Here is a 25119-nt window from a genome sequence, read left to right on the forward strand (position 1 = left end):
TGGAAATCCGACTTTAAACTGAACTTTTAATTTGTACTAAAATGCTAGAAGCAGAAAAAAGCTAGACACAGTAAAGCCCTGCGTTCCATTCCTAAGTGATCATCCCTATGCCCTACTACCTTCGAAGAGCCATTGATGCGTAACCTCTAGAGGGAAAAGGCAATCGTATATCTGTTAAATTTATGAGCAATAAAAACACGTCATCTCTTTATTTGGCGTGACGTTTTGTATTGTGTCCTCTTCACATAGGGAAGGTTTCCCTGGTGGTCTAGTGGTTAGGATTCGGCGCTCTCACCGCCGCGGCCCGGGTTCGATTCCCGGTCAGGGAACAATAGCTTTTTAACAGATCAAAGATAAAACCCGCATTTCTAGGAGAATTAACACATGAACGCACGTGAACATAACATCAACTTTTATACATTGCGTCCAAGTTTATTGTGATAGAAAGTACTTTTTTAAAACGTTATAAAAGTCAAAACAATAACACCACGTTGACCGTATTCTATTGCCCAAATGCAAATTCGATATTCTTGACAATAACAGATGATTAAATAAACCATGAAAAGTTACATTATTGATATTAGCCTACGTAGATCCCCCCTTAAGTGTATTTTTCTCTATATTAGATCCTCTGATAAAAGATAAATGATGGTTGTGATAAATGCAAGGAATTTTTTGAGACCACTCATAGACAGATAAAGCAACCGCAGCGGATTCCATCTGTAAAACCATCTGGATACAGTTATTGTTGCGAAGGCACTGGTCAACATCCACCTAGTAACAAGACATAGAATACCAACAATTATTTTAAGGCGAAAAGTGACACTTAGTAGTAGCATAATGGACAGACAGCAATTACTTGGGGAAATTCAGCACTTTAAATAAACAACCATTTCATTGATTAAATTGTCTATTGATGACATCAAAAGAGTGCTCAGGGTTAGGATGGGGAATCTCATAAACACCATTGATCGATATAGACCTACTCTAAGTTAAGGAAAGCTTTTAATATGATGAATATACGAGTTCTTCATTACATTTTTAAACAATGTAACCCACCTTGTTTCCATTAAACACAAGCGTTCTAAAAACTTGTCCAAAAGGTTTTAGTAGCCGCAATACTCCTGTAGCAGCACAGGGCTCCCGAGGGACATTACATACAACCAGCAAATCATCTACAGGAGTGAGCATCCCCTAAATAAACAACGAGAATTTTTTTTTTAAACAATATCACTTCATTGAACAGTTCTTCTAAAGATTATGGAATTTCTAAAGACAATAACAATAACTCCAATAAAACGTACATGTGTTAGACAATGGATTACTTTTCTTTACAGCCTATAAAGAATAGTATACTTGCATTTGATGTTGATGGTCCTACAAAAGCATGAAACACCGATGCCTGAGACAAAAGAAAAACAGCCATGAATCATTGGTTAAATAAAAGATGGTTTAAACAAGTTCGAATAAAGGAAGCCAGCTCACAGATGAAGTGAGGTCTAGAGTTTGGGAAACCAGCTCCAAAGTCTGCAGTCTCATGTGAGGTGGGATAGCAGAGTAAACCTTCACCATCTCCTGGGCTGAGATCTCAGATGGCAGAAACAGTAAAGCCTGGAAGACATATGAAGAACATTTTTCATCCAACTACTGAACTTTTAAAATAATATTATTTGAATATTGAATCGAGCATTTTTTATGAACCAACAGTCAACTTAATAATGTTTTGCCATAATCAGTCTTGCATGAAAAATTACATTCTGAAGCATCACTAAAGGGAAATCAAATGTGTTGTTTTATGATGTACCTTTTTCAATTCTAGACGAGTTACCATGTCAATCTCAGTTGCCATTAAAACCTCGACAGGTTTACCAAAGGGAGATGCCATTTGAACAAGTTCACTTTCAGAGAAATCAAGAGGGATTCGAGACAAACGAATCACACCTTGCTGTTAGAAAATAAAAACAAATTATCAGACTCAGCACCAGAGGTCGCTGTCACCACAATCTCTTACCACCTTTTTGTGAAGTACTGTATGTACAGTCATACATACAATTAATTTTTTTGTTCATGATGCAGAGTTTTTTCGTGAGACTAAACATATTTTTATTAGTGTACTAGTTTAAACGTATTAACGAAAAAAAACCAAAATTTTCTTTAATACCAGAATGTTTGAGAAGCTTGGCTTTCTAGTAATATTTTTTTACTACCTTCATAATGACATCAACTAAGATTAAAGTATGTCTTTATAGAAATTTTTCCCTTAAACACAGCAAATAAAAGACACTTACAGTTTGAGTTGACGTTATTACATTTTCCATGTTTACTGGTGTCTGAATGTTGACGGATGCAGTGTTTCCGTCTGACGTCACAGTTGTAATTGACAGCTCATCATGACCTTTTGTCATAACATTAGTCTTAATATGGCCTGGAGAACTAAGGCTATGTCTTATGCCGGGGGATGAGTTACAGACAGAACCAGGCCTCTTTCTGGTAACCTCAGCGTGTCCATGTTGTAGCTTCCTAAGGAAGATTTCCGATCTTCTTCCTAAAAGTTAAGAAACAGGGTTTTGCTCAAACTTTACTCCAAGAAAATTCAGTTTTAAACTTTATGCCTAATAAATCAAACCCACCTGATGAACATCTTTTCAGTGTTCTAGACTGAGGAGACAAATCCCTATAAATAAAATCATGTTGGATGAATCTTTTGGGTCTGAGGGATCCGTGGGTATGGGAATCACATGTGTAAGATAACTTTCTTTGAAACTCCGCTCGATCAGAGGTCTTGCTAACATGGCCATATTCAATGACCCTGGGCGCGTTGCGTGTTTTCGACGACGTCTGCATTATAGCATTCGCTCCTTTACGCTTTTGCATGTCTTGTATAATAAGGGGGAGCATCTCTTGTGTTAGATGATCATCTGGACAGTGACTCAGTAATTCTAGGTCCTCTAGTGAAAGATCAAGGCTGGTTAAAGCTTTCCTCACACTTTCCGATGGAAGATGTAGCTCTGGATGTCGCTCTTTTCCTCCCATGTCCAAAGTGTTTAAAACCTGTCTATCAAGTGGTGTCGTGACATTGGTGGGACTTTTAATGGCATTCATTGACCTACTGGAGAAGTTTTGGTCAAGTGGCTTTGTAGATTGCATTGGTTGTGTTGTGTTACTTGCTGTCTCTTGAAAGACCTCTTTTGCTTGAAAGTGACCCTCTGCGGTGAGCGCTCTTATTTCTGTCACTGATGACATCATTGTACCCTTCAATGAAGGAGGGTTAACCGCGTGTGTGCTAGAATTTGCATTTCGTCTATGCAGTGGATCAGAAAGGGCAACAACACGGGGGGGCTGATACATGGACAAATATGGGGTTCTTTGAGCAGCCTGAAGGAGATTTAGGAGGACAAAGGGATTCCCGTAACTAGTTTGATTTCCAGTTGTAAGATTTCTAAACATGTTTAAGACCAGTTGAGCCTCGAGTTGGGCTAGTCTTAAAAGCATAGCTTGTGTGGTTCCGAATGGCGGTGGCACGCAGGTGAAGGCACTGTGAGGCACCGGGTTAATGTTGACATCAGGGGGATGTGCATAACTGTAAACAAACAATATGAGGGTTGTGAGATTCTTAATAATTTTGTCTGATTAGTAGGTTAATAGAAGTATTTTGACAAGATCTTCATACGGCATGCTTAAACAAATTCATAGACATCTATTTAATAAGGCTTATTGACAATAAAGATTAATGAAGGGGCAGCTAGCCGTGAAAGCGTAGCGTCTGGAGGCTTTCAGTCAGACATGTGCTCACTTCATTAAATGTAATGAATAACATGTCAATGGGATGTTTTTCCACACACTGTGAAAGTGTGCCCTCGTAATACGAGCTGGTGGCGAAAGACATTTGTCTTGTGTAAAACATTACACGGCTGCCATATTTTCACAGCCAGAACACACCGTTCCCTTTTGATGTCCAACCTACTTGAAATGATATTATAAACAGCTCTGCATGGACAAAATTAAGAGACAATTCCAAATGTGTCTTTAATCAGTATTTTTGTATTGCAGCCATGTGCAGTCCAGTCCTGTGTTGAATTCCAACAAATGCAAAGTAAGGAGTGACATAAAGTCACCCAAAAGCAATGTGCTTGCATATATGTCAGCAAATTAAATAATTCAAATGTAGTATTTACTTTTTATCTGTGTTTGTTTTCCCTATATCAGTAAATGTGCGATGAGATCTGTTTGGTTACAACATTTGTATGCAGGTTTGGAACAACCTGAAAGTGAGTATATGATGACAGAATTAACTATCCCTTTAAACACATACACACAGTAAATTTAGAGACTATATTGAATTACACATGAAATTCTGTTCAGGACAGTAAGACGTGTGGAACACGGTCAAATGTCACATGTGGATCAGACAGGCTACAGAACATGGGGCCAACACTTAGAATGAGATGATGCACTTCAAGAAATGCCACGTTGAAGGCTACAAAACGTTTTATTTTAGTACTTGTTTCAATAAATATTCCTTATTAAATTTTAGAACCCCACCAAGAAGACTGTCAGAAAATGTTCAGGCATCTGTTGGTTATTAGCTCCACCAGAGATAGATCACCCACAAATAAAGATTCTCTCATCATATATTCACCCATATCTCGTTCAAAATCTGTCTGTGTGTATTTTTTCTTCTTCTGTGAAACACAAAAGAAGAATTTTGGGAAATGTCAAGTACAATGGAAGTCAATGGGGGCCAGTGTTGTTCCATTACCACCATTCTTCAAAATATCTTCCTTTGTGTTCTGCAGAGTAAAGAAAGTCAAACAGGTTTTGAATGACATGAGATTGATTAAATGATGAAAATAATTTTAATTTTAGGTTGAACTATCCCCTTAAAGCAGTCACAATTTGATTTGGTCATGTTTATGTCTTAAGTTTATGTTTATGACTATTGCAACATAACGTAAGCTGCAATGAATCTGTTTCATGCAGAGCAATGAAAATGTTTCCCCTGATTCATATTCCCCTCTGCACATAACAGAGAAGCTCATCCTCAGTATTATTACTGTATTACTATAAGGTCATCATGTTCCAAAGTGTGTTTTCAGACCCCTGCTGGGCCAAGAGGCATTGACCGTCAACTTGCTTTCCTAATAAAATAATCTGAGCCTTCTGATGATCTCTCACTCTCTAATCATCAGTCATAAATCTATTTAGGTAAATCTTATTTTTAGACGCGATCATCTGACGCAGCAACACGGCATCATCCGCACAAGTATGTCATTTTTACACATTTATATACAGAAATCTCAGACAAATGACAATTTACATCCTAATACATTGATCCATTTAAAAGTATTCTATAAATTAATTATTTTGCAAAAATTGGTATGATTGACAGAAAATGGCATCTTGTGATCCCAGCAGATGGTGTTAAACTAATAAGTTAATTTGATTTGCACCTCCTGGACAAACTTTCAACACTCTGCCTGCATTCCTGAAAGGCTCCGCTCAGAACTCCCCCTGTATGTTGGTCACTTGCATTAAAATTTAACACAAACCTGATGATGGAACAAATTAACACATTATTCTGACTCTGTATATCTCCTATTAATTTTAAGATATAGTTAAAACATGTCCAGAGGTTTCTATATTTTCTATGTTGTGTCTATGAGGTATGCTAATGGCCCTGTGGTTTGAAAAGGCCAAACGTACTGAATTACAGAAGCCTTGCCTGAAAACTTTGGGTCTCTATTACAGCTAAATACGGAGGGGTGGCGATTCCTGAGGTCTGGTACATTACATCCATGATTATATGATAACCCTGAGTAATCTAACCACTGTTATGTGTCTTTGTACATTTGTACATCCATCACATTGGGACTTGTAAATGTATAGCACATATGTACAACATCTGTTTTGCGCAGTTAATGCATTTAGGTCCCTAACTGACAAGTATATGGGGGTTTAAACTAAAGCCCAACCGCTTGGTAGTCGAAAAGACCAAAGTTTTTGTAGACTTTTAAAGGAGGACACATTCAAGACCTTGACATACTGTCTTATATGGGGTCAGAAGGGATAATAAAAACGGAATGTGACAGGTGACTGTTCTCACAGCACCACAATAGTTCAACATCATAAATTCCTACGCCTGTGATTTGTGACGCTTGACATCTTAGAGCATTAAGTGTTTCCCTCTTAAAAACACTTCAGGGCTGATGTCACAGGATGACCTTGTTTTCAAGAACAGACAGCGTAGAGTCAAATAAGCAATCAGCTTTTCTCTGTTATCAGTTCAATTCTGTTTAAATACAAATTAAGCGTAAGTCAAGCATATATAGCATACATTTGCAAAAAATATTTTATATAAGCAAAAGATTGAGAAGAATATATGCATAATGTAGTAAATGCAACTTTTCAGTAATGACATGTAAAAGGTAAGCTGATAAACTGTTTGCCGATATTTGTAATGAGTAAAGTGTATGTAGATAGAAATAGCTCATTCTAATATAATAAAAACATAACGCTACATTATTTAAGGTCTTTTTTACAACCCTTAAGACATAGTTATGTACAGCACCCTCCACTATTATTGGTACCCTTGGTAAATATGAGCAAAGACGGCTGTTAAAATCGCTTTTGATCTTTTATTTAAAAATATTAACAATATTCCATCATTTCTTTAAAATAAAACAATTTGAAGTGGGGGAAATATCGCATTATGAATCTCTACAAGACCCCGGTCACAATTATTGGCACCCTTAGAAAATATTATGAGTAAAATATCCTAAGCATATTCCCAATGATAATTATATTTTCTTAGCACACTAAGGGGACAAGAAACATAATGTTGTCCAGTCATGACTTCTTTTTGCACTGTATTATAAATATTTGTAACACAAAGCCCAAATTCCCTTAATCATTTATCACAATGGATAAAACCAAAGAATATAATTATGATGTGCAATATAGTTCTGTTGAGCTACACAAAATACAAAATGGCTTTAATAAAATAGTTAAAACAATACAACATCTCATTTCCAACATCAGGGGACTGGAGATGTTGAAAATCTGCATGGAACACTATTGTGTGTCTATATTGTCTCAATGCACAGCGAGGAGAATAATTTGCATGGCCAAAGACTCTTCAAGGAGCACAGATGGAACATTTTATTAATCAGTTTAATTTTGGGGTCAGAAAGCATTTAATAGAAATTATGGAAAACTTCACCTCCATCACCACAAGTTGTTTGGGACACTGTTCAAGAAACAAATCTTCTGCTCTCATGGAAAAACAAACTCCACCATATTAATCTGCCATACTGGAACTTTAAGCATGTTCATATGAAATGAAAAATAGTTTTTTTTGCAGCGACAGCACAAGACAGGTTGGGTGCACACAAGGATACAAAGTACCCCATGTCCAAAGTTAAATATGTCAGCAGATCTTTATTGTTGTGAAACTACTTTTATACCAGAGGTCATGGACATCTTGTTCAGATACATGGCATCATGTTTTATATCAAATACCAACAAATAAAAAAATCTAAACCTGAGTTGCTCTTATATTATAATGGTCGTGGTTAGATCTTCCATCAGCACACTGGTTCAAAATAAAGATCAAAATCAACAAAACAAAATTGTCACTGAATGCAAAATCAAGATCCTGCCATCCCAGTTCCCTGATCTGAACACTATAGAAAATGAGGGGGGTGAACTGAAGATAAGAGAGCACCAACATTTAAAGGATCTTAAAAGATTCTGTATGAAGGAATGGACTCGGATGACTTGCCATATATGCTCAAACCTCGTCAGACATAAAAGAAAAGATTGGAATGGAATTTGCAGAAAGTTTTGAATACAAGGGTGCCAATAATTGTGACCAGGATGAATTAGAGAAAAAAACAATAATGGTGTGAAATTCTCCCCGCTTCAAATTGTTTTACTTTAAAAATAAAAGATCAAAAGGAGAAACAATGCAGATTTATCTTTACAGCCTTCTGTGCTCATATTTACCAAGGGTGGCAATAAAAGTGAGGGCACTGTATATTAAATTGCATTTCTGTCAATAGATCCTGCAAAAAAGTGACACACTGGTCTTAAAGTGACTTTAAAGTGTACACCTGTTCATTTGTCTTTAACATTTTTTTCTATTGTGACTTAAAATGAAGTATTTACTTGAGTATTTACAACATATTTGATTTAGTAATTTAATGTATAACATACAAAAAATCCATTGATGCTCTGCCTTTACACCAGTTGGGTTCACCAAATTAAAGCTGCTTCGTTAAAACAAACTGTTGAAAACATCCATTCAATAGTAACGTGACAACAAGGCAACGCACAAAATAATAAGTGCAACATAAGCATCATATGAACTCATTGCAAATCAGGTTTCTTCAATTTGTTCAGTTGACCCGTGACCTATGAGATCCCTCAGGCCCTCCCGACACGATCCTTACTCACGTGTGGCATGGTTTAGTTAAACCTGACCTGGAGTTTCTTTTCCTTTGGTCTGTATTCTGCGTGGTCTTCATAATTGCTGGTCACACATCAGACTTTGAACAACCTCAGTTCTTTTATCATCTCACAGCATATGCGCATATACAGCCACAAGCGCATCTATATATAGACTTCCAGTACAAAATGTCTTGTCTCCCACTCCTCACTGTGGTTATATACACACTGTTACGCATTCTTGCTTCTCAGTGAGGATTCTTCCCCCTCACACACATGCTCTAACCCACTTGGAGTCGGCACCGCCCCCTATCATTTACCCCCAAAGCTTTTTTCTCTTTGCTTTGCAAGCACATCTGCAGCCTTCTACTTTGTCTGCTGTTCCCGTGAATGGACAACAGTGTCTTTTTTGGGGAAAACACAAAAGATGCATAGCCCAAAGGTCAAAGGGAAGCAAAGGAGTAATTTGGGGAATGCTGAAATTTGGCACATTGACTGCTTTGGGAAATAGTCCCCTGACACGGTCTTTCAGTTAAATCCAGTCAACACCTAAAAATAACTTTTGCTTATAGCACTTTAGTCTAGTGGTATAATAATTTATCACAACCTATTAAGATACAATGTATCAGGTTTTTGTTAACGATATTGGTTACAATGTGCTGCTATGATCACAATAGAGGATGTGAAGCTACGTCATGGTGTATTGATTTTTGCGCCCTTTTGGGAGGATGGCTGCTAGTGCGTTCAATGCAGTGTTTTGTTTTTCTTGTTTGATTAGCAAATATAACCATGGTAGGTCTGATAATGCGGAATCGTTCTAGAAAATTCCCTGGCTCTTTCACTTTCGATTTCTCCATACATTGAATAAAACAAGTAAAGGTACATATCAAAACAATAAGAGCAGTGGAGTATGATCCTCCCAAGATGGCGGCGCCACTAAAACATGCAACAAAGAGCGTGACATCAGCTTCACATTCTATATGGGCATTTTTCAAACGGCATATATGCGCCCTTGAAGGGCCCTTCAAGAAGGGGACGCCATTTGTAGGGGCATTCCAAACTAAAGTGCACACCTGAATTCATAATTAGACAGCTAACCGAAATCAGGACCATCCATGGAGAATGTGAAGCTGACGTAACACCCTATGTTGAATTGTGCAGAGGCACGTCTGTTTTGATATGTCTCGTTACTTTTTAATTTGATACATGGGAAATCGAAAGTGAAAGAACCAGGGGCTTTTCCTGAACAACTCTGCGTAACGCTATTGCAGTTTTTAACACAGCAAGACTGACCTACCATTGATATATTTCCTAATCAAACCAGAAAAAGAAAACACTGCATTAAACGCACTAGCAGCCATCCTCCCAAGATGGCGCAACATTCAATGCGGTGTGATGTCATTAACAAGCTCTATTCTACATCACAGCTACTATAATCGAGCCACTTGGGTAAACGTTTGAGTAGCGCCCTCTGCTGTTATATGTCAGTTTTACAGCATGTGGATGATAGAACTGTCATCATTGTTCAGTAGAGTTGTTGTTACAATCACAATAATACATTTGTATTATTTAATTTTTTTGATTTAATTATTTGACTTGGTTTAATGTAATTTTTTATTAAACCTAAACAGCTTGCGCTTAATCTCATTCAATTTCAAACACTTTTTTTTATTCAAATAGTGCAATTTTTTGTTGTCAGTTAAACAACTTCGACATGCAAACAAAATGGGCATAATCCGAGCACAGGTGCATTTGTAGTTCCCTATATCACTGAATAAAACACATTTGCAAGCCTGTCACTGCCGAGATCAACTGTACTTGCTGTACCATCCATTTAGGTATGAAATTGAATTCTAAATATAATTAAAACTATTTTGATAAATGAATTTTGAGCGTCTTATTCCGCAGGTGATAAAATGATTGAAAATATTTCTACATTTTTTATCTCCCCAGTTCTGTACGACCATGTGCAATTTATCCTTCCTGACTAACGCTACCGCCATGTACGAAGAGTCTCTGAATTGGTTTTGCCTTTGTCAGGGATATTTTGGCCCTCCTTTACTCCTTCTTGTCTCAGTTCTGTGCTTCATTGTTGGGCTGCCGGTCCATTGCTGGTGCCTCTGGGTGTATCTCCGTGGGAACATCAATGCCAACCTGGTGTTTCCATTGAACATCACTTTACTGGAGCTGTTTTTCTGCATTCAAAGCATTGTAGACTTCATCGATGTCAGATTTCCTTCCACGATTGGATACAGAATAGCTACCTTTCTAATCGGCGTCAGCTGGACCGCCAGACCCATTATCCAAGCCTGTATGTGTATTGAACATTATTTGGCAGTGCTGTGCCCGGTCACGTTTCGAAAGTATAAGAGCATTCACAGAAGGATTGTATTTGCAGCAGCCACTTGGCTTATTGCAGTGGGCAACAGCTTCAGGCTCATTTTCATTGGAATAGATTATTTTCGAGACCATGTATTCTTTGCATGCTTTTGCATCGCTGTGATAATAGTCTCCTTTTGCTGTGTCTCTGTCCTTTGCGCTCTGAAGAGCCCAGGACCAGGCAGATGCAATAAAACTGCCAAGGGGAGTGAGAACCAGCAAAAAAGGAAAGCGTTTAAAAAAATCTCACACATCTTAGTGTCTATCCTGATTTGTTATGTCCCTCTAGTAGTAGCCTATTTTATGAACATGTCCAATATCAAAAAGCATTTGTACATTTGCGAAGCTGTTCCATTATTATTGTCCTTCACAATGATTGCTATATTATTTTCACCCATTGTCAGGATGTATAATGAAAACCATTTGAAATGTTTGATGTGCTTTTCAAAAAAAGAGAACAATTGTGACCCGTGTGTAATTTTGAGATAATGAGCATCAAAGTTTCATATCAACCTTTAATTTGATTATATTTCCAATCTTTGACATGACATAACTAACAACTAACATAATATTATAGATATCAAGATTATATTTTCACTGAATATTCTATATATTAAGTAGAAAAAATATCTTTAGCTGGGTTTACAGACTGGGTCACAAATAATCTTTAAAAAAGGTAAAACTAAATGATTATTCCCTTATACCCTCATTTGTTGTTACAGCATGCAAAATATTGGCCTACTAAAGAATTGTTTACTTTGGCCCCAGAAGGTGAGCCACATTATTTATCTAGGACTAAAAATGTGCACTGTCATTTTGTTTTCATAGGAACTACTGTACATGAATTTGTTTTAGTTTATGGCATTTTTATGTGCTAGTTGTAGTGTCAAGACAACAAAAGTTAAATAGTAAATTGAATAATAATGTGCGATCATTAAAACACATGTATATGACATGTTGATGTAATTTTAGACAGATTTATCTTCAAAGGTGGACTTTTGGAATTTGCATGTTTTTTATCCGCACTAAATGTCCTGTAGCCAGAAAATTCAGGTTAATAAATGTCAAATGTATGTTTAAGAAATGTCCTTAATATTAAGCAAATAGTAAGCATAGAGTCATTAATATTAAGCAAGTGATTGAAAAAAATATATGATCAGGATATCTGTTTGATGTTTCTGGAATGCACGTTACATTACATTAATTACATCATCCTAATTCTGTTGCAGATATTGCCTGCCGTTATATCTAAACCATGTATAAATGTTTTTTAATAATTTTCTTTACAGATAATAGGTACTTTTTGTTTATTTTTATTGACTTCTAAGTAACGAAACAACTTTTTTAATTTCCCCAGTTCAGTACAACCATGTGCAATTCATCCTTTGAAAGCAACTCAATGGAACTCTAGACGACAATTATAACAGAAAATATGGCAGGCATCAGTGCTATGCTTTATTGTGGGACGCCAATGTCTTTGCTGCCATCTATCCTATACAGCTGTGTTACTGTGTCTTTTTTGTTGGTCCACATGGACCTGCAGACCTACTATCCAGAGTTGTGTGTGTTGCACAATGTGGCAGCGGTTCATCCGGTAACATTTCTGAGATATAAGAACATCTACAGGATTGGATCTGCAGGAACCGCTTGGCTTGTTGCATTGGGCAACAGCTTAAAGTTCATTCTCCTTAAACCCACTTCATCAAACAGATATCCTGATCATGTATTTTTTTGGCTGTTTTGTATTGCAGTGATCACAGTCTCATTTGGCTGTATTTCTCTTTGCGCTCTGAAACGTCCAGGATCAGGCGAGTGAAAGAATGAAAAGATGACAGTGAAAACAGACGCAGAAAAGGAAAGCATTCAGAAAAATATATATTTTAGTGTCTATCCTGACTTGTTAAATTTTTTAGAAGTATCTTATTTTATCATTATGGCAAAAATCCTTACATATGTGACATTATTCCTTTGATTCTTTCATTCACTTGATGTCATCAGTGTGTATGAAGGCCATGTGAAGGACATGTCAAGCTTGAAAATGAGTATAATTTGTTAATTTGTCTCTGAGTATTTGACAGTCAGAACACTTATCTGTAATATCAAAGCACTTCAAGTAACACCAAACAATACAGTAAAAAAGCAAAGTGATTTAAATAAAAAGGAACTGTATAGGGTTGAATTTAGTTTAAATATCAAAAGGACAATTTAATTAAAGTAAAAAATAAAAAATAAGCGTTTTAATCCACAATGTTTCAAATGAAACAAAACAAAAACATCCACTTTCTTTCAATTTCAAAGGTCGTTTTGGAATGGTTATAGAAACCATTAAGATAACATTTGTGATAGTAATTTAAACTTAAATCTGACAGTTTTTCCAACTCAAAAATGTTAAAGAAACTAATATTCCAGAGTATTCATGAAAGAAGCATTTCTGTCCACCTTGCAAAAGGATGTCAAATCACATGCTTCATATTACAGACTAAATCACATTTGGATCATAAAGAAATGGTCAAAATTTATCAGCCACAATTGTCCTGCAGTACTGGGGAAATCATTCAAATTCATAAAGTCCATCGCTAACAATAAATCTGTCTGCAAAAACAACCAACAATGTCACAGTACAGGTGTTTTCATGATGACACGTCATTTTCTATTCAACAAGCTGTCAAAATTGCCATTCACAAGCCCATAAAAGTGTCATAGCTGAAATAAACAAAACTCTGTAAATGTTATGAAAACAAAATGACACTTGACCGGAATAATGGGGCATATTTGGCATGCTTGCATGCTTGCCGGGATCAAATTAAACAATGCTGTAACAACAAATGTTAGTGCAGTGGTGCCCACAGAAAACTAATACATGTCACATATGCAAAACAACCCAATGCAGGTAAATAGGCCCATTTTTTTATTACAAAAATATTGTGACTGTGGACCAAATAGTTTTGATTGATTATTTATTTTGGTATATTATGAATTTGACAAAACAATCAAAATGTTTTCACTACAAGATAGATGAGTTTATGTGTTTGAAAGAGTTTAATTTGCCTACAAATGTTATGATAAAAACAAGTAAAATGCTTTAGTGTTTCTGAAAAATATAGGTACACCTTAACTGGTAGCATTACAATGGCAGCACATAAGTGTTACAGTACGTTTGATTTCAACTTGGATAAAGGTGACTGACTATTGTGTGTTATAAAGTATCAAAGGTATACAGTATCAAACAATGATGTGTCCTAGGGGAGATTAATCTTGAAAGTCATTTTAAGTTCATTTGGAACCATATTTTTAAAAATGTTGTTTGGTGCCCTTTAATGCTATCTCACAATATTGCAATGAGATCTCTGTGAAAATATGCAAAACCCTTAAACCATTGAGTTCATGTGTAATAAATAACCAATACGGACATTCTGGTAGCACACAGTTTTCTTGTCCATTTTCTAGTCTGCTGTACCATTACATCCAAGTATGACCATTCTTTCAATAATTGATAAACTGTAAAGAATAATTATAAACACTTTCGGTTTATTTGTTTTGACAAAATTGACTCTTCATTTTTTATTTTCCAGCTCTGCATAACCATGTACAATTCATCCTTCCAAAGCAACAAATCAGAGACTCTGAACTGGTTCCTCATTTGTAAAGGACATCTTGGTGCTGATGTAATTTTCATTGTCTCAGCTCTATGCTTTATTGTGGGAATGCCAACCCATTGCTGGTCCCTCTGGGTGTATCTACGGGGGAACATCAAACCCAACCTGGTCTTTCGATTGAACATCACTATACTGGAGCTGCTTTTTTGCATTCAGTGCATTGTAGACATCTATGCTACCTTCTATCCATCACAGGGTTTCACAATCTTACTTTTTTTTATTGGTCTCAGCTGGACTTGCAGACCTATTATCCAGATATGTACTTGCGTTGAACAGTATTTGGCAGTGATTCACCCAGTAACATTTCTGAGATATAAGAGCATCTACTACAGGATTGGATCTGCAGGAGCCGCTTGGCTTATTGCACTGGGGAACAGCTTGAGGTTCACAATCTTTGGAAATTATAGATTTCCAGATCATGTATTTATGTTTTTATTTTGCATTGCATTGATTATAGTCCTTTTTTGCAGTGTCTCTGTCCTTCGCGCTCTAAAGCGTCCAAGACCAGGTGTGCAAAAAAATGAGATGACAGAGAAAGACAGACACAATAAAAGTGACAGGGGCAAAACTGTTGAGAACCAACAGAAAAGGAAAGCATTCAGAATAGTCAATCATATATTAATGTCTATCCTGACTTGTTACATCACTTTTGTAATAGCTTACTTTGTGATTATAGCTCAAATTGAAATGAACATATGTGATATTGTTCCATTGCTCTTTTCATTTAATATGCTTGCGGTATTGATTTCATCGGTAGTCAGTGTGTATGGAGAAGGTCATTTTCAACACATAATGTTTTTCAAACATAGAGAACCATCACAATCCTGTCTGTGTTTCCCTCGGTAGTTTGGACTTAATTATTTCATTTGTTCATCGGTTCCCTGTTGATTGCGTGTGTCTTGTTAGCCCTCTTAGGTTTGTGTATATATACCCCAGTGTTTCCTTTGTCTAGTGTCGATTGTTGTTAATGTCTTGTTAATTTTTGGATGGTTTGTGATTATCGTGTGGATAAAAATCCCAAACTGCATTTGGATCTGCTCTCTGTCTTTCCTTGCTGCACCATAACAAGTAAAAATATATTTTGAAGCTTAAATTATCAGCTTTATTAAATAAAAATGCCTGACTTATCTGTTTGGTTTGCATTTGACCTTTGAACAAACATAGATCAAGACAGATATAAAAACAAATTAAATATTTTTCATGTTGTTTCAAAAATAAAAATAAAATTAACAGTAATTGACTGGTTACGAATGAAAGCAATCCTGCATATGTAAATTTAGTGAAAAAATTGTATCTCTCTGTTTCACATATACATTCAGGAAAATGGTTTTTAATAAGGTATATTAGGGGTTGAACGTAATTTTTTTAATGTTTTGACCGGAAATAAATACAATTTCACTTTTTATAAAATCCTAAAGGCTGTTTTGGACATTTATTTTAATAGTTAATGAGGACAATAAATGAGGATCTTTAATATCTACTGGTGTTTTTATGATAGCAACAAGATTTGTCAATAACATGTTGTGAAAACTATAGTCACTCACGCTAAAGCAAACAAAGGTAAATCTTTTTAAAAAATCCAAAGGGCTGTGTGTATTTTGCATCTTCAAATGACATAATTTAAACGTTATACTGCTGTGCATATAGGATTCTAAAAAATCATCTAATGGAGTGGAATGCAAAACATCCCAACTCACACAGGCATCACAGGAAAATGTGAAAAATTAATTAAATTGGACTAAAATTGGGTTATCTAAGTTTTCTCTGTTTCTGAAACGTTTGTAGCTTTTAAATATACATTTTATATTTATATTAACATTTATATATTTATGTGGGAAACAATATTTGAAACGATTATTTATGTGGTCAGTTTCTTTCATTCATAAAATGAAATTAAAAAATGTTCTTTGTTTTCACGGAACTGTAATTCGAAGGACTTTTATTATGACATGGGGTATGATTTACCCGGAAATACAGCAGAACCGTTGCTCCCCTGACACTGCTTTAAGATGGCTTTCAGAAATGGACATGTTATGAACTACCTTCTGATCATTTTGTTTGAAAACGGGTCTTAATCGGAAAGCTTGTCAAGCTAATATCGGTTTTAAAGGGGTCTAAGTGGTGTCCGATCTCGGCGACACCTTCAGCTTCCTTGCGACGTTCTGAACGGCGCTCGATATCAGTGCTGTTGAGGTGCCTGTGGTGTTGAGTTTGTAAATATTATCAGCTCTCCGATAAGACTCGGTCTAGAACGGTGGCTCTGTTAAAATGGCCACCATGGAGAAGCTGATGAAGGCGTTTGAGTCGCTCAAATCTTTCCAGCAGCAGCAAGGCCCGCTGTCGGCCGAGGAGCTCGTCCAGAAACAGTGAGTGCAGAGCTGATGTTAATGATCTGTTTAAAGCCTCCAGCTTCATCATCATCATCCTCATCCTCACCACCATCAGGGTGCTGACATCACCTGACAGGCTATGTAACTGTACTGATGTCTTTATGGCTCATAATGCACTCGTTGTTCTTGACACAATACGCAAATCACATGATAGTGTTTTTTTTGTAAAGTGTAGAGACTGCGCAACTCACAGATAAAACAATGCGCACTCCTGTAGAGACCTCCAAAACAACACATTTTTGTACAGAAAGCATACAATATTTATTTCAGCTGCATACAGAAATATTGTCTAACATTTTCGTACAGTATCTGACGCATTATATATATATAATAACGCGTTATTTTCACTTGAATGAACGGATGAGACAGATTGAGAAAGTGGCACTGTTTTAATTGTAAAAAACAAGCATTCATGTGGATTTGTGTCAACAATTCTAATGTGAACGTTTTGATTCAATTTAATAGCGTCATGACCGGGCGTGCATGCACCTGCAGAATGCACAAGACTGCGCCACACAATTCTATGAAAGTATTATTTGCCAGCATGGCATTGACTGTATGTAGTAAACCGACTGCCTTTTCAGATTAATGCCCAGTTTTCTGTTGTCTTTAAAATGCTTGTTAAACACTTGTGTGCCCTTGTTTCCTGCTTCTTTTACGTCACGTTTTTGTGCATATGTTAAGTATCGTGTTAGCAATCCTTTGTTGTATAAATGCTTATGAAATATGTGTGTTTCAACAGAAATTGCTAAGTGAATTGAACAAACATTTTTAAACTTAAGCCTGTGAATTATTTTCAGTGGACATGAATGTTGTCATGGATAGTGTCTATAGCTGTTGTAAAAGGGTTGCAAGGTGCCCTGTCGATGGTCTTTAGTCAGTTGCAGGAATCCTATAGTGATAATGCACATTGTACTATTGTAACCTAATGTTTTCCAAACTTCTGAACTTATGCTCTAAAAGGTTGCCATAATGCATATTTGGGTTTCTGTTTTTCTGTTTGCTCATCCACAAAATAGTGATGCATATCAAGGACTAAGACCGTGTCTTTTTAACTTACAAAATGCTATTATGCACAACATACGTATTGATGGCATCCACAGATTCATTGTTTTTTCTATTACAGGAAAAAAGACCTTGCTACAACCAAAAAGGACAGAGTGACTCATTGCCTGACGATTTGTGAAAACATTGTGGCACAATCGCTGAGGTATAAAGTAGTGAATGATCAGGATAGACACAGCAGATTAAGGATAATGAGATTTGGTCACGACTTATGAGTCATTGGCAAATGCCTTTCGCGAACTTTATTTGACTTTTTTACACTGACAATGCAAATTCAATGACGGCTTTAAACATTTATTTATTGATTGTCATTAATGTCATGATTGTATTTTCATAATTTGACACGTAGCTGTGTTTGGTTTCCAACTGCAGCAGATTTTGAATGCAGATCCACCATTACTTTATTGCAATAGGTTTGAAGGGCCAGCACATTAGTAATAATTGGTCCTCTTTTAACTAAGCTTTTATCGTTTTGAAGATCTGTTTTTAGTTTTAAACTTTTTTTCAGTTTCAGTTTAGATTCAAGTTCTGCTATTGCAGTGTCCCTAGATGATTTATTTGGAAAGTGACAGACTTTGAAATGTATGTGCTTAAGCATATTAACAATAAAGAGAATTGTGCTGAACATGAGTGTGCACACTAAAAAAATGGCCATATACTTTAACTAATATGGCCAGTCATAAAATCTTTTACAAAACATAGGCAAACACCTCATCAACTCACTGATGCACATAGACACCATTAAACCTGTCATCTTAACTGCACTGCTGTTCTTTACTATAGAAGTGTTGTTTTCAGAGTACAGAACACACCAGACTGGTGTGCACTGAGTATTACTAAACACATGCTGAGTATTGACAAACACTGATCATTACCTGAATGCTTTCCTTAAGCAGATGGGATAGTGATTGAATCCTGACTGATATTCCCTTTTTTTATTTGTACCTTTATTGGTAGTTCTAGTTCTACACTTAATATCATTGCTAGGTTAAATAACTGCAGTCTGATGGTGCTGTGTGTTCGTTTCAACAGAACATTTGATTGGCAGTAACATTTAAACCGAGGAATCTTCTCCATTCTCTTCCCCTAAAGATAACTATTTTGCTGTTTTTCAAGACCTGATTTGTTTAATGTGCATGTTGTATATGCGCTGCTGTTAACCTAACTGAATCCCACCCAGATGACCAGTTTTCTAAGGATAGCTCGTCGCCTTTTGTTTTGTGATTTTTGTAATTACATTAACACCTGTGTTTCGCCCTGACTCAGGACATCTCCAGAGTTCCAGAAACTTCTTGGAATTGCCATGGAAATGTTCCTGCTGTGCAGCGATGACAAGGAATCTGACGTTAGAATGGTGGCGGATGAGTGCCTCAACAAAATCATAAAAGTACATGCAAATAAATGTCTATTTGTCTATAGTATATATTTGATCTATTTATTGGATTCTAATCATGCATTGCATTATAGGATATTTTGTTTAAAATTGTTATATTCTTTTTTTTCCTTTGTAGGCATTGATGGATTCTAACTTGCCTAGACTGCAGCTTGAACTTTACAAAGAGATTAAAAAGGTAAATTGAATGTTGCATCGAGCAAAACTTTTTTACCTCTTCCATTGGGTAAAATAAGATTAATTGACTCATAAAAGAGCATTTGGGTCTTGCGTTTAAAAGCAGTATTGCAATGTATTCTCTTATTGTGATCCACTCCTCATTTTGAGCCAAATTGCTATTTTCCAATGTTTAGAAAAATGGACTTGATAGAGATCTGATGATTTCTGGCGTATGTGGTCCTCTTTTTTTTGATAATGTATACTGAATGTGCTTATTTTATGATTGTAGTTTATTTAGGTGTGATTACCCTTCACCGACTCTATTCTTGTTTTACCAGCTGATGGATGACTGTATGCTGCCATGAGGATATTCCACTGTTTTGCTTTTGCAAATTCATAATAAAAGAGCAGTGTTGCAAATATATGGTTTTCTGTGGATCTGTAGTCTCATAAAACACAGGATATATATATATATATATATAAATAAATAATATGACAAAAGCTAATCAATAGATACGTTTTATTTGTGCCATGCCTTTCTAGAAGTGTTTTATTGCCAAAACTAATTTATTACAAAGCAGTATTACTCGCGGTACACCTTCAATATTGTTCTGTCATGCTATCACTGCGATTCCAAAAGTAAGATTTGTTTCATCTGATGGCTTGTATTTTTTAAGCTGTTGTTGTTTAATGGTTCTTTTTTCGTTACGTTATTTGTGTGAACTAGCCTAGGGGGCTGTTTGTGTAAATTGGTATGGATTTTCAATAAACCGGGGTCTTGTGCTCTCTGTGGACACACACAGAGTATTAATCTCTTCTGTCTGTTTACTCTCAGAATGCTGCCTCTCGGAGTCTGCGGGCGGCCCTGTGGAGGTTTGCTGAGCTTGCTCACCTGGTGCGTCCACAGAAATGCAGGTATGCCTCCTGACTCAAAGCCCAATACATCTGTAGGCTTGCTCTATCTATTTATAGTCTATCATCGTGTCATATGCATTTATTGGTTTTGTTCCCCCTATTTTCGTTTTTTCAGGCCGTACCTTGTGAATTTGCTGCCATGTCTCACTCGAATCACGAAACGTCAGGAGGAGACTGTGCAGGAAACTCTTTCTTCATCAATTCCTAAAATTATGTCTGCTCTCGGACACTTTGCTAATGACGGAGAAATCAAGGTAAAAACACCAGTTCCCGTTTTTGGTATCTTAAAGGGATGGTTCACCCAAACATTTTAATTCTGTCATTTTTTACTCACCCTCAAGTTGTTCCTAACTTGTATAAGTTTAAATGTTATGATGAACGCAAAGAAAGATATTTGAAAGAATGCTTGGAAGCCAACAGTTTTGGAACAAGTTAAGGGTGAGTAAAAGAAGACAGAATTATTATTAGGACTTGAATTCTGTCAGTAGTTCAGTTTCAGTTTGGCACCTCCTTGTGGGATTTCCTTCATCATTACAGTCTGAACTGGATGAGATCATGGTCTCAATATGGAATATGACTCAGTCAGACTGCATTTCATTATCCATAAGCCTCATCTCTTCCTCTACCTCGCATCAGTGTAATCGCTTGGCAAGAAGACATTTACTATTAGTAAGACAGAAGGAGAGTTACAACCAGAAAGGGGAGAGTTGTCATTTAATGCAAATTGTATGTAAACAATATGCTTAAATTGAGAGCTGGATAGGTATGGTCACTATTACAAACGTTTGAAGGTTAATGAAAATACTAAATCAGGATGTTTTCTTCATAAACATGATTGCTTTTGGTATAAATCTGTCATATGTTTTACATCCTTTTTATGTAGATGCTGCTGAAGGCCTTTGTTGCCAATCTCAAGTCCAGCTCGCCCACTATCCGCCGCACTGCAGCCAGCTCTGCTGTCAGTGTGTGTCAGCACTCACGCAGAAAACACTACTTCTACACCTGGCTCCTCAACGTACTGCTAGGTAAGAAAACCCACACACATTGACAGAAAGAGCTGAAACGGGTTGTGTCAGAAATCCACAATGTGAACCTGTGGCTTGACTTCTATTTCCCATTTCATTTCTCTTTTCATGTTCCTTCCCCTCCGCTCCACAGGTTTGGTGGTACCAGTGGACGAGGAGCATTCTACTCACCTGATTCTTGGTGTGTTACTGACCCTGCGTTACCTGATGCCTCTTCTGCAGCAGCAGACTCCAAACACCAGTCTGAAGGGCAGCTTTGGGCTTGTTCGGAAAGAGGCCGACGTCACCCCTTCACCTGAGCAGCTCACACAGGTACCAGAGCTGACAAATGAATGGGATAAATAGCACAAAATTGGAACTGCCTTAAAGGAATAGTTCACTTTAAAATTTGCCTAGTATGGAAAGTCAATGAGGGCAAATTTGGAAGTGAACTACTCCTTTAAACGCAGGGTTCTTGATGGGGTGTAGGAGGGTATAAAGTATGCCGGTGCAGATCCAGTGATAGTCCTGTAGGCAAGCATCAGTCACTTTATAGAATAGTTTGTGTTCCAGATGGAAATCAATCAGTAGCAACAGAGAATCCTCTATGTCAGATTAAGAAAAAAACGTCAAATTCTCTGTGGGACGCAATCGTAAAAGTCAACACATCACATGCTTATCTTTATATATCATAGGGTGAAAAGTTGTTATGCAATGGAAATACCAGCGGTTTGGGCTCATCAAACCTTGACTAACCTTTAGTGAACTTGAAATATGAAGTAAAATGTCATGTTCTCTACATTTATCAAGGATGCATGTATCTGTAAACCTGTTTTTATTTTTGCTTGCAGGTGTATGAGCTGACCCTGCACTACTCACAGCACTGGGATCATAATGTGGTGACTGCGTCTCTTGAGCTTCTGCAGCAAGTGTTTCGCACTCCTCCCCCTGAGCTGCTGAAAGTTCTCATCACAGCGGGCAAAATAACACACACCACCGTCTTCAGAGAAGAGATGGAGTTCCGTGCGCGCAGTGGCAGCATCCTTGAGCTTATTGGTGAATATCGCTATCACACGACCTGTTGGGTTAAACTCCAACCCTGCTTATGCTATAATAATTAAGCTGTTGGCCATCTCCCCGATTAAGACCTGCAAAATAAACCAGATACTTCATGCAAGTAAACTTGAATTTAGTGAGTTCTGCCTTGTATTTTTTTTGCATAAGGTTTGTCAATGTTGTTTTGGGGGATTAGGGCATGTCATGTTTGCTGTCAATGTTGGCATCTGCATAATTAGGTTAACTTCTAACAAGTGACAGATACATTTTTGCCAAAACACTTTATAGAGTAAAAATATTTTTTGTTTATGGAAACACTAAGTTTTTTTTATTGTTAGTGTTTTAAAGGTCCAATGTGTAAGGTTTTGGAGGATCTATTTACAGAAATGCAATATAATATACAAAACTATGTCTTCAAAGACCTTACGTAATGAAGTGTTATTTTTAATATCTAAGTATGAGTTATTTCTATCTACATACACCGCTGGGCCCCTTGCATTGAATTTACCATGTTGCCATCGAAAGACAAGGCAAAAAAAACATTTCATTTGAATTATAATATAATCAATATAATAGTTTCAGATTTAGATTGGTCAAGTTTGCTTCTAAGCATTTAAACTAGTGTCCACAAATTTGGAATTTGGTTATAGGCCTACTCTCCTTGAATACTTTTTAAAACAAAGGCAAGCAGTAATTGTTATTGGTGTTAAGGCGGTAAGTTAACTTTTTTTTGCACATAGCACTGGTGTTAGAGAGGAAGTCTGTTAGAGTAATTAGTAAACGTTACATGGACAAGCACAACACGACAAACGCACTTCACACAAACACGCAGCTCTGTCTAATGCACATATTCTTATTATTCTACATATATGTTGCACTTTTTTTTCAAGTTACTTGTGCGAGCAAGTAAAATTCTCTCACACTTGCTAATACAAAACATTAACTTGTCCCGGACAAGCGTTAATGTCGAGCCCTGCTTTCTTACTAACCAATGACTTCACTTCTTATACAATCAAGACAACTTTTAATATTGTCTATATATTCCTTTTGTTACCAAGTCATTACTATGTAACTTCACGTTCTTAATATATTATCTTAACGCCAAAGCTGTCCAAATTTCGCTGTGCATGTGCTTTTCATCTTCTGCATCTTCCTTCCTCTAACCCTTCAAATGATTATTGGGGATTTTCCTGCTCTCTTCACTTCCTGTTTCCTCTGAACAGCTGGTGGGTCAACATGCAGTCCTCTCCTCCTCAGGAAGCAGAAAGGTGACATCTTTTGCCTGACCCTTTTTAACATCTAACCTACTCTCATATCTTTGGGCATGTTGACAGAAAATAGTTCGGCATCATGGAATTGTTTTTATCAAAAGCTGACATTGTGTTTGGAATAAATTATGTTTGGAGATGTAATGTTTTTATTCTGTTGTACCATTGTGATATTCTTTGTTGTGCTTGTCTTAGGTAAACTGTTGTCGGGTGAAGAAGAGGGTTTGGAGGATGACCCTGAGAGGTCAGAAGTCACCACAGGGTCATTCTCTGGTAAGTCACAGTCATTCTTTTTAGAAAAAGATTTTATTGTTATGTTTACATTAATGTTTTACAGATTCAAACAAATTAATATTCGTTCCAGCCTCAGTGGGTGGTGATAACTCCAGTGAAGCACCGTCCTCCTCAGGCATTTCGTCACTCGGCACATCTGACATCATCACTGAGCAGCCACGCTCCTCCCAGCATGCTTTGCAGCCTGGGGAATCAGTTGACCTGAGCATGTCAGAGCAGGGTGTCGGACCCGATTCCCCAGACGTCGAAGATGAGGACATGCTAAGCCGCAGCTCGAGCGGAGGTGCAGGAGTCGCCAGCACGTCTGGGGATTTAATAAGCGACGGCAACCAGATGTCGACAGGAGGCATCTCGTCATCGCCCCCTAGTGACAGTTCCCAGACTACTACGGAGGGGCCGGACTCCGCTGTGACGCCTTCAGACTGCGCCGAGCTCGTAAGTGTCACAAGCAGACGCTATCGGAACTATTCACCACCTTCCCCAACTCCCACAGAAGGGCCGGATCCGCAATCTGACAGCGAGTCGTCTTCCTACAGGCCATCCTCTGCCTCCATTACATCGTCTTCTTCTTCAACCTTTTCTGCCATCTCTTCCTCTAGCAGTAGTGACCAGGTTAGCAGAGGACAGGGGGTGAGGCTATTAAGTCCTGTTAAGTGCCCCGCCCTGTTAAGCGCCCCGCCCTCTTTTTGCCCCACCCACATGCACGTTCTCTATCCTGAGGTGTTTAGACGCCTTTCATCTCCCCATATCTAACCAGTGATAAAAGATACTGTCTTGGTATCTTTGATGTGTTATAAATGCTTCATTTGAAGTCGGTGGATGGAAATTGCTGTGTTCTCTGTTCTTATATTTCCACTGTGGTTTAACAGTGGTCCCTATCCTTCTACTCAGCGCTCTTAAAGGGATAGTTCACCCAAAACATTTTTTTTTCATCATTTACTGACCCTCATGTCATTCCAAACCTGTATGATTTTCTTCTGCAGAACACAAAATGTGTATATTTTGAAGAAGGTTGGTAACCGAACAACACTGGCCCCCATTTACTTCCATTGAAAACCACAAAACCACTGAGCCGTTTCTCAAAATATCTTCTTT

The 25119-nt window shown here is 37.2% G+C and overlaps 2 protein-coding genes across 7 annotated transcripts in view; one reads left to right on the forward strand and one right to left on the reverse strand.

Annotated features, from left to right (window-relative positions):
- Positions 1–415: 415 nt before the first annotated feature.
- Positions 416–8698, reverse strand: LOC306898171 (uncharacterized protein). Of its 2 annotated transcripts, none has more exons than XM_079463449.1 (8): positions 8482–8698; positions 2631–3580; positions 2289–2545; positions 1805–1945; positions 1486–1611; positions 1361–1402; positions 1060–1194; positions 416–774 (listed from the first exon to the last, which is right to left on the reverse strand). In XM_079463449.1, exons 1-8 carry the CDS (start codon positions 8523–8525, stop codon positions 586–588), a joined length of 1884 nt encoding a protein of 627 aa, XP_079319575.1. In that variant the 5' UTR covers positions 8526–8698; the 3' UTR covers positions 416–585. The 2 variants fall into 2 exon arrangements, with proteins under 2 accessions (XP_079319575.1, XP_079319574.1); XM_079463448.1 differs by having other exon boundaries at positions 8455–8568.
- Positions 8699–16453: 7755 nt separating this feature from the next.
- The window catches only part of htt (huntingtin), a 32435-nt gene continuing 23769 nt past the window's right edge, over positions 16454–25119 (forward strand). For 2 of the 5 annotated variants that reach the window (XM_079461494.1, XM_079461495.1), the window contains exons 1-12: positions 16454–16846; positions 17997–18080; positions 19202–19322; positions 19447–19506; positions 20323–20402; positions 20518–20656; positions 21286–21427; positions 21561–21739; positions 22258–22462; positions 23686–23730; positions 23926–24003; positions 24095–24636. In XM_079461494.1, the coding sequence (XP_079317620.1) occupies positions 16749–16846; positions 17997–18080; positions 19202–19322; positions 19447–19506; positions 20323–20402; positions 20518–20656; positions 21286–21427; positions 21561–21739; positions 22258–22462; positions 23686–23730; positions 23926–24003; positions 24095–24636 (1773 nt within the window). In that variant the 5' untranslated portion in view covers positions 16454–16748. The remainder of the gene's footprint in view (positions 16847–17996; positions 18081–19201; positions 19323–19446; positions 19507–20322; positions 20403–20517; positions 20657–21285; positions 21428–21560; positions 21740–22257; positions 22463–23685; positions 23731–23925; positions 24004–24094; positions 24637–25119) is intronic. The other 3 variants (XM_079461496.1, XM_079461498.1, XM_079461497.1) reach the window with 2 other exon arrangements.

This window comes from Barbatula barbatula (assembly GCF_947034865.1).
Source record: "Barbatula barbatula genome assembly, chromosome: 8".
NCBI lineage: Eukaryota > Metazoa > Chordata > Actinopteri > Cypriniformes > Nemacheilidae > Barbatula > Barbatula barbatula.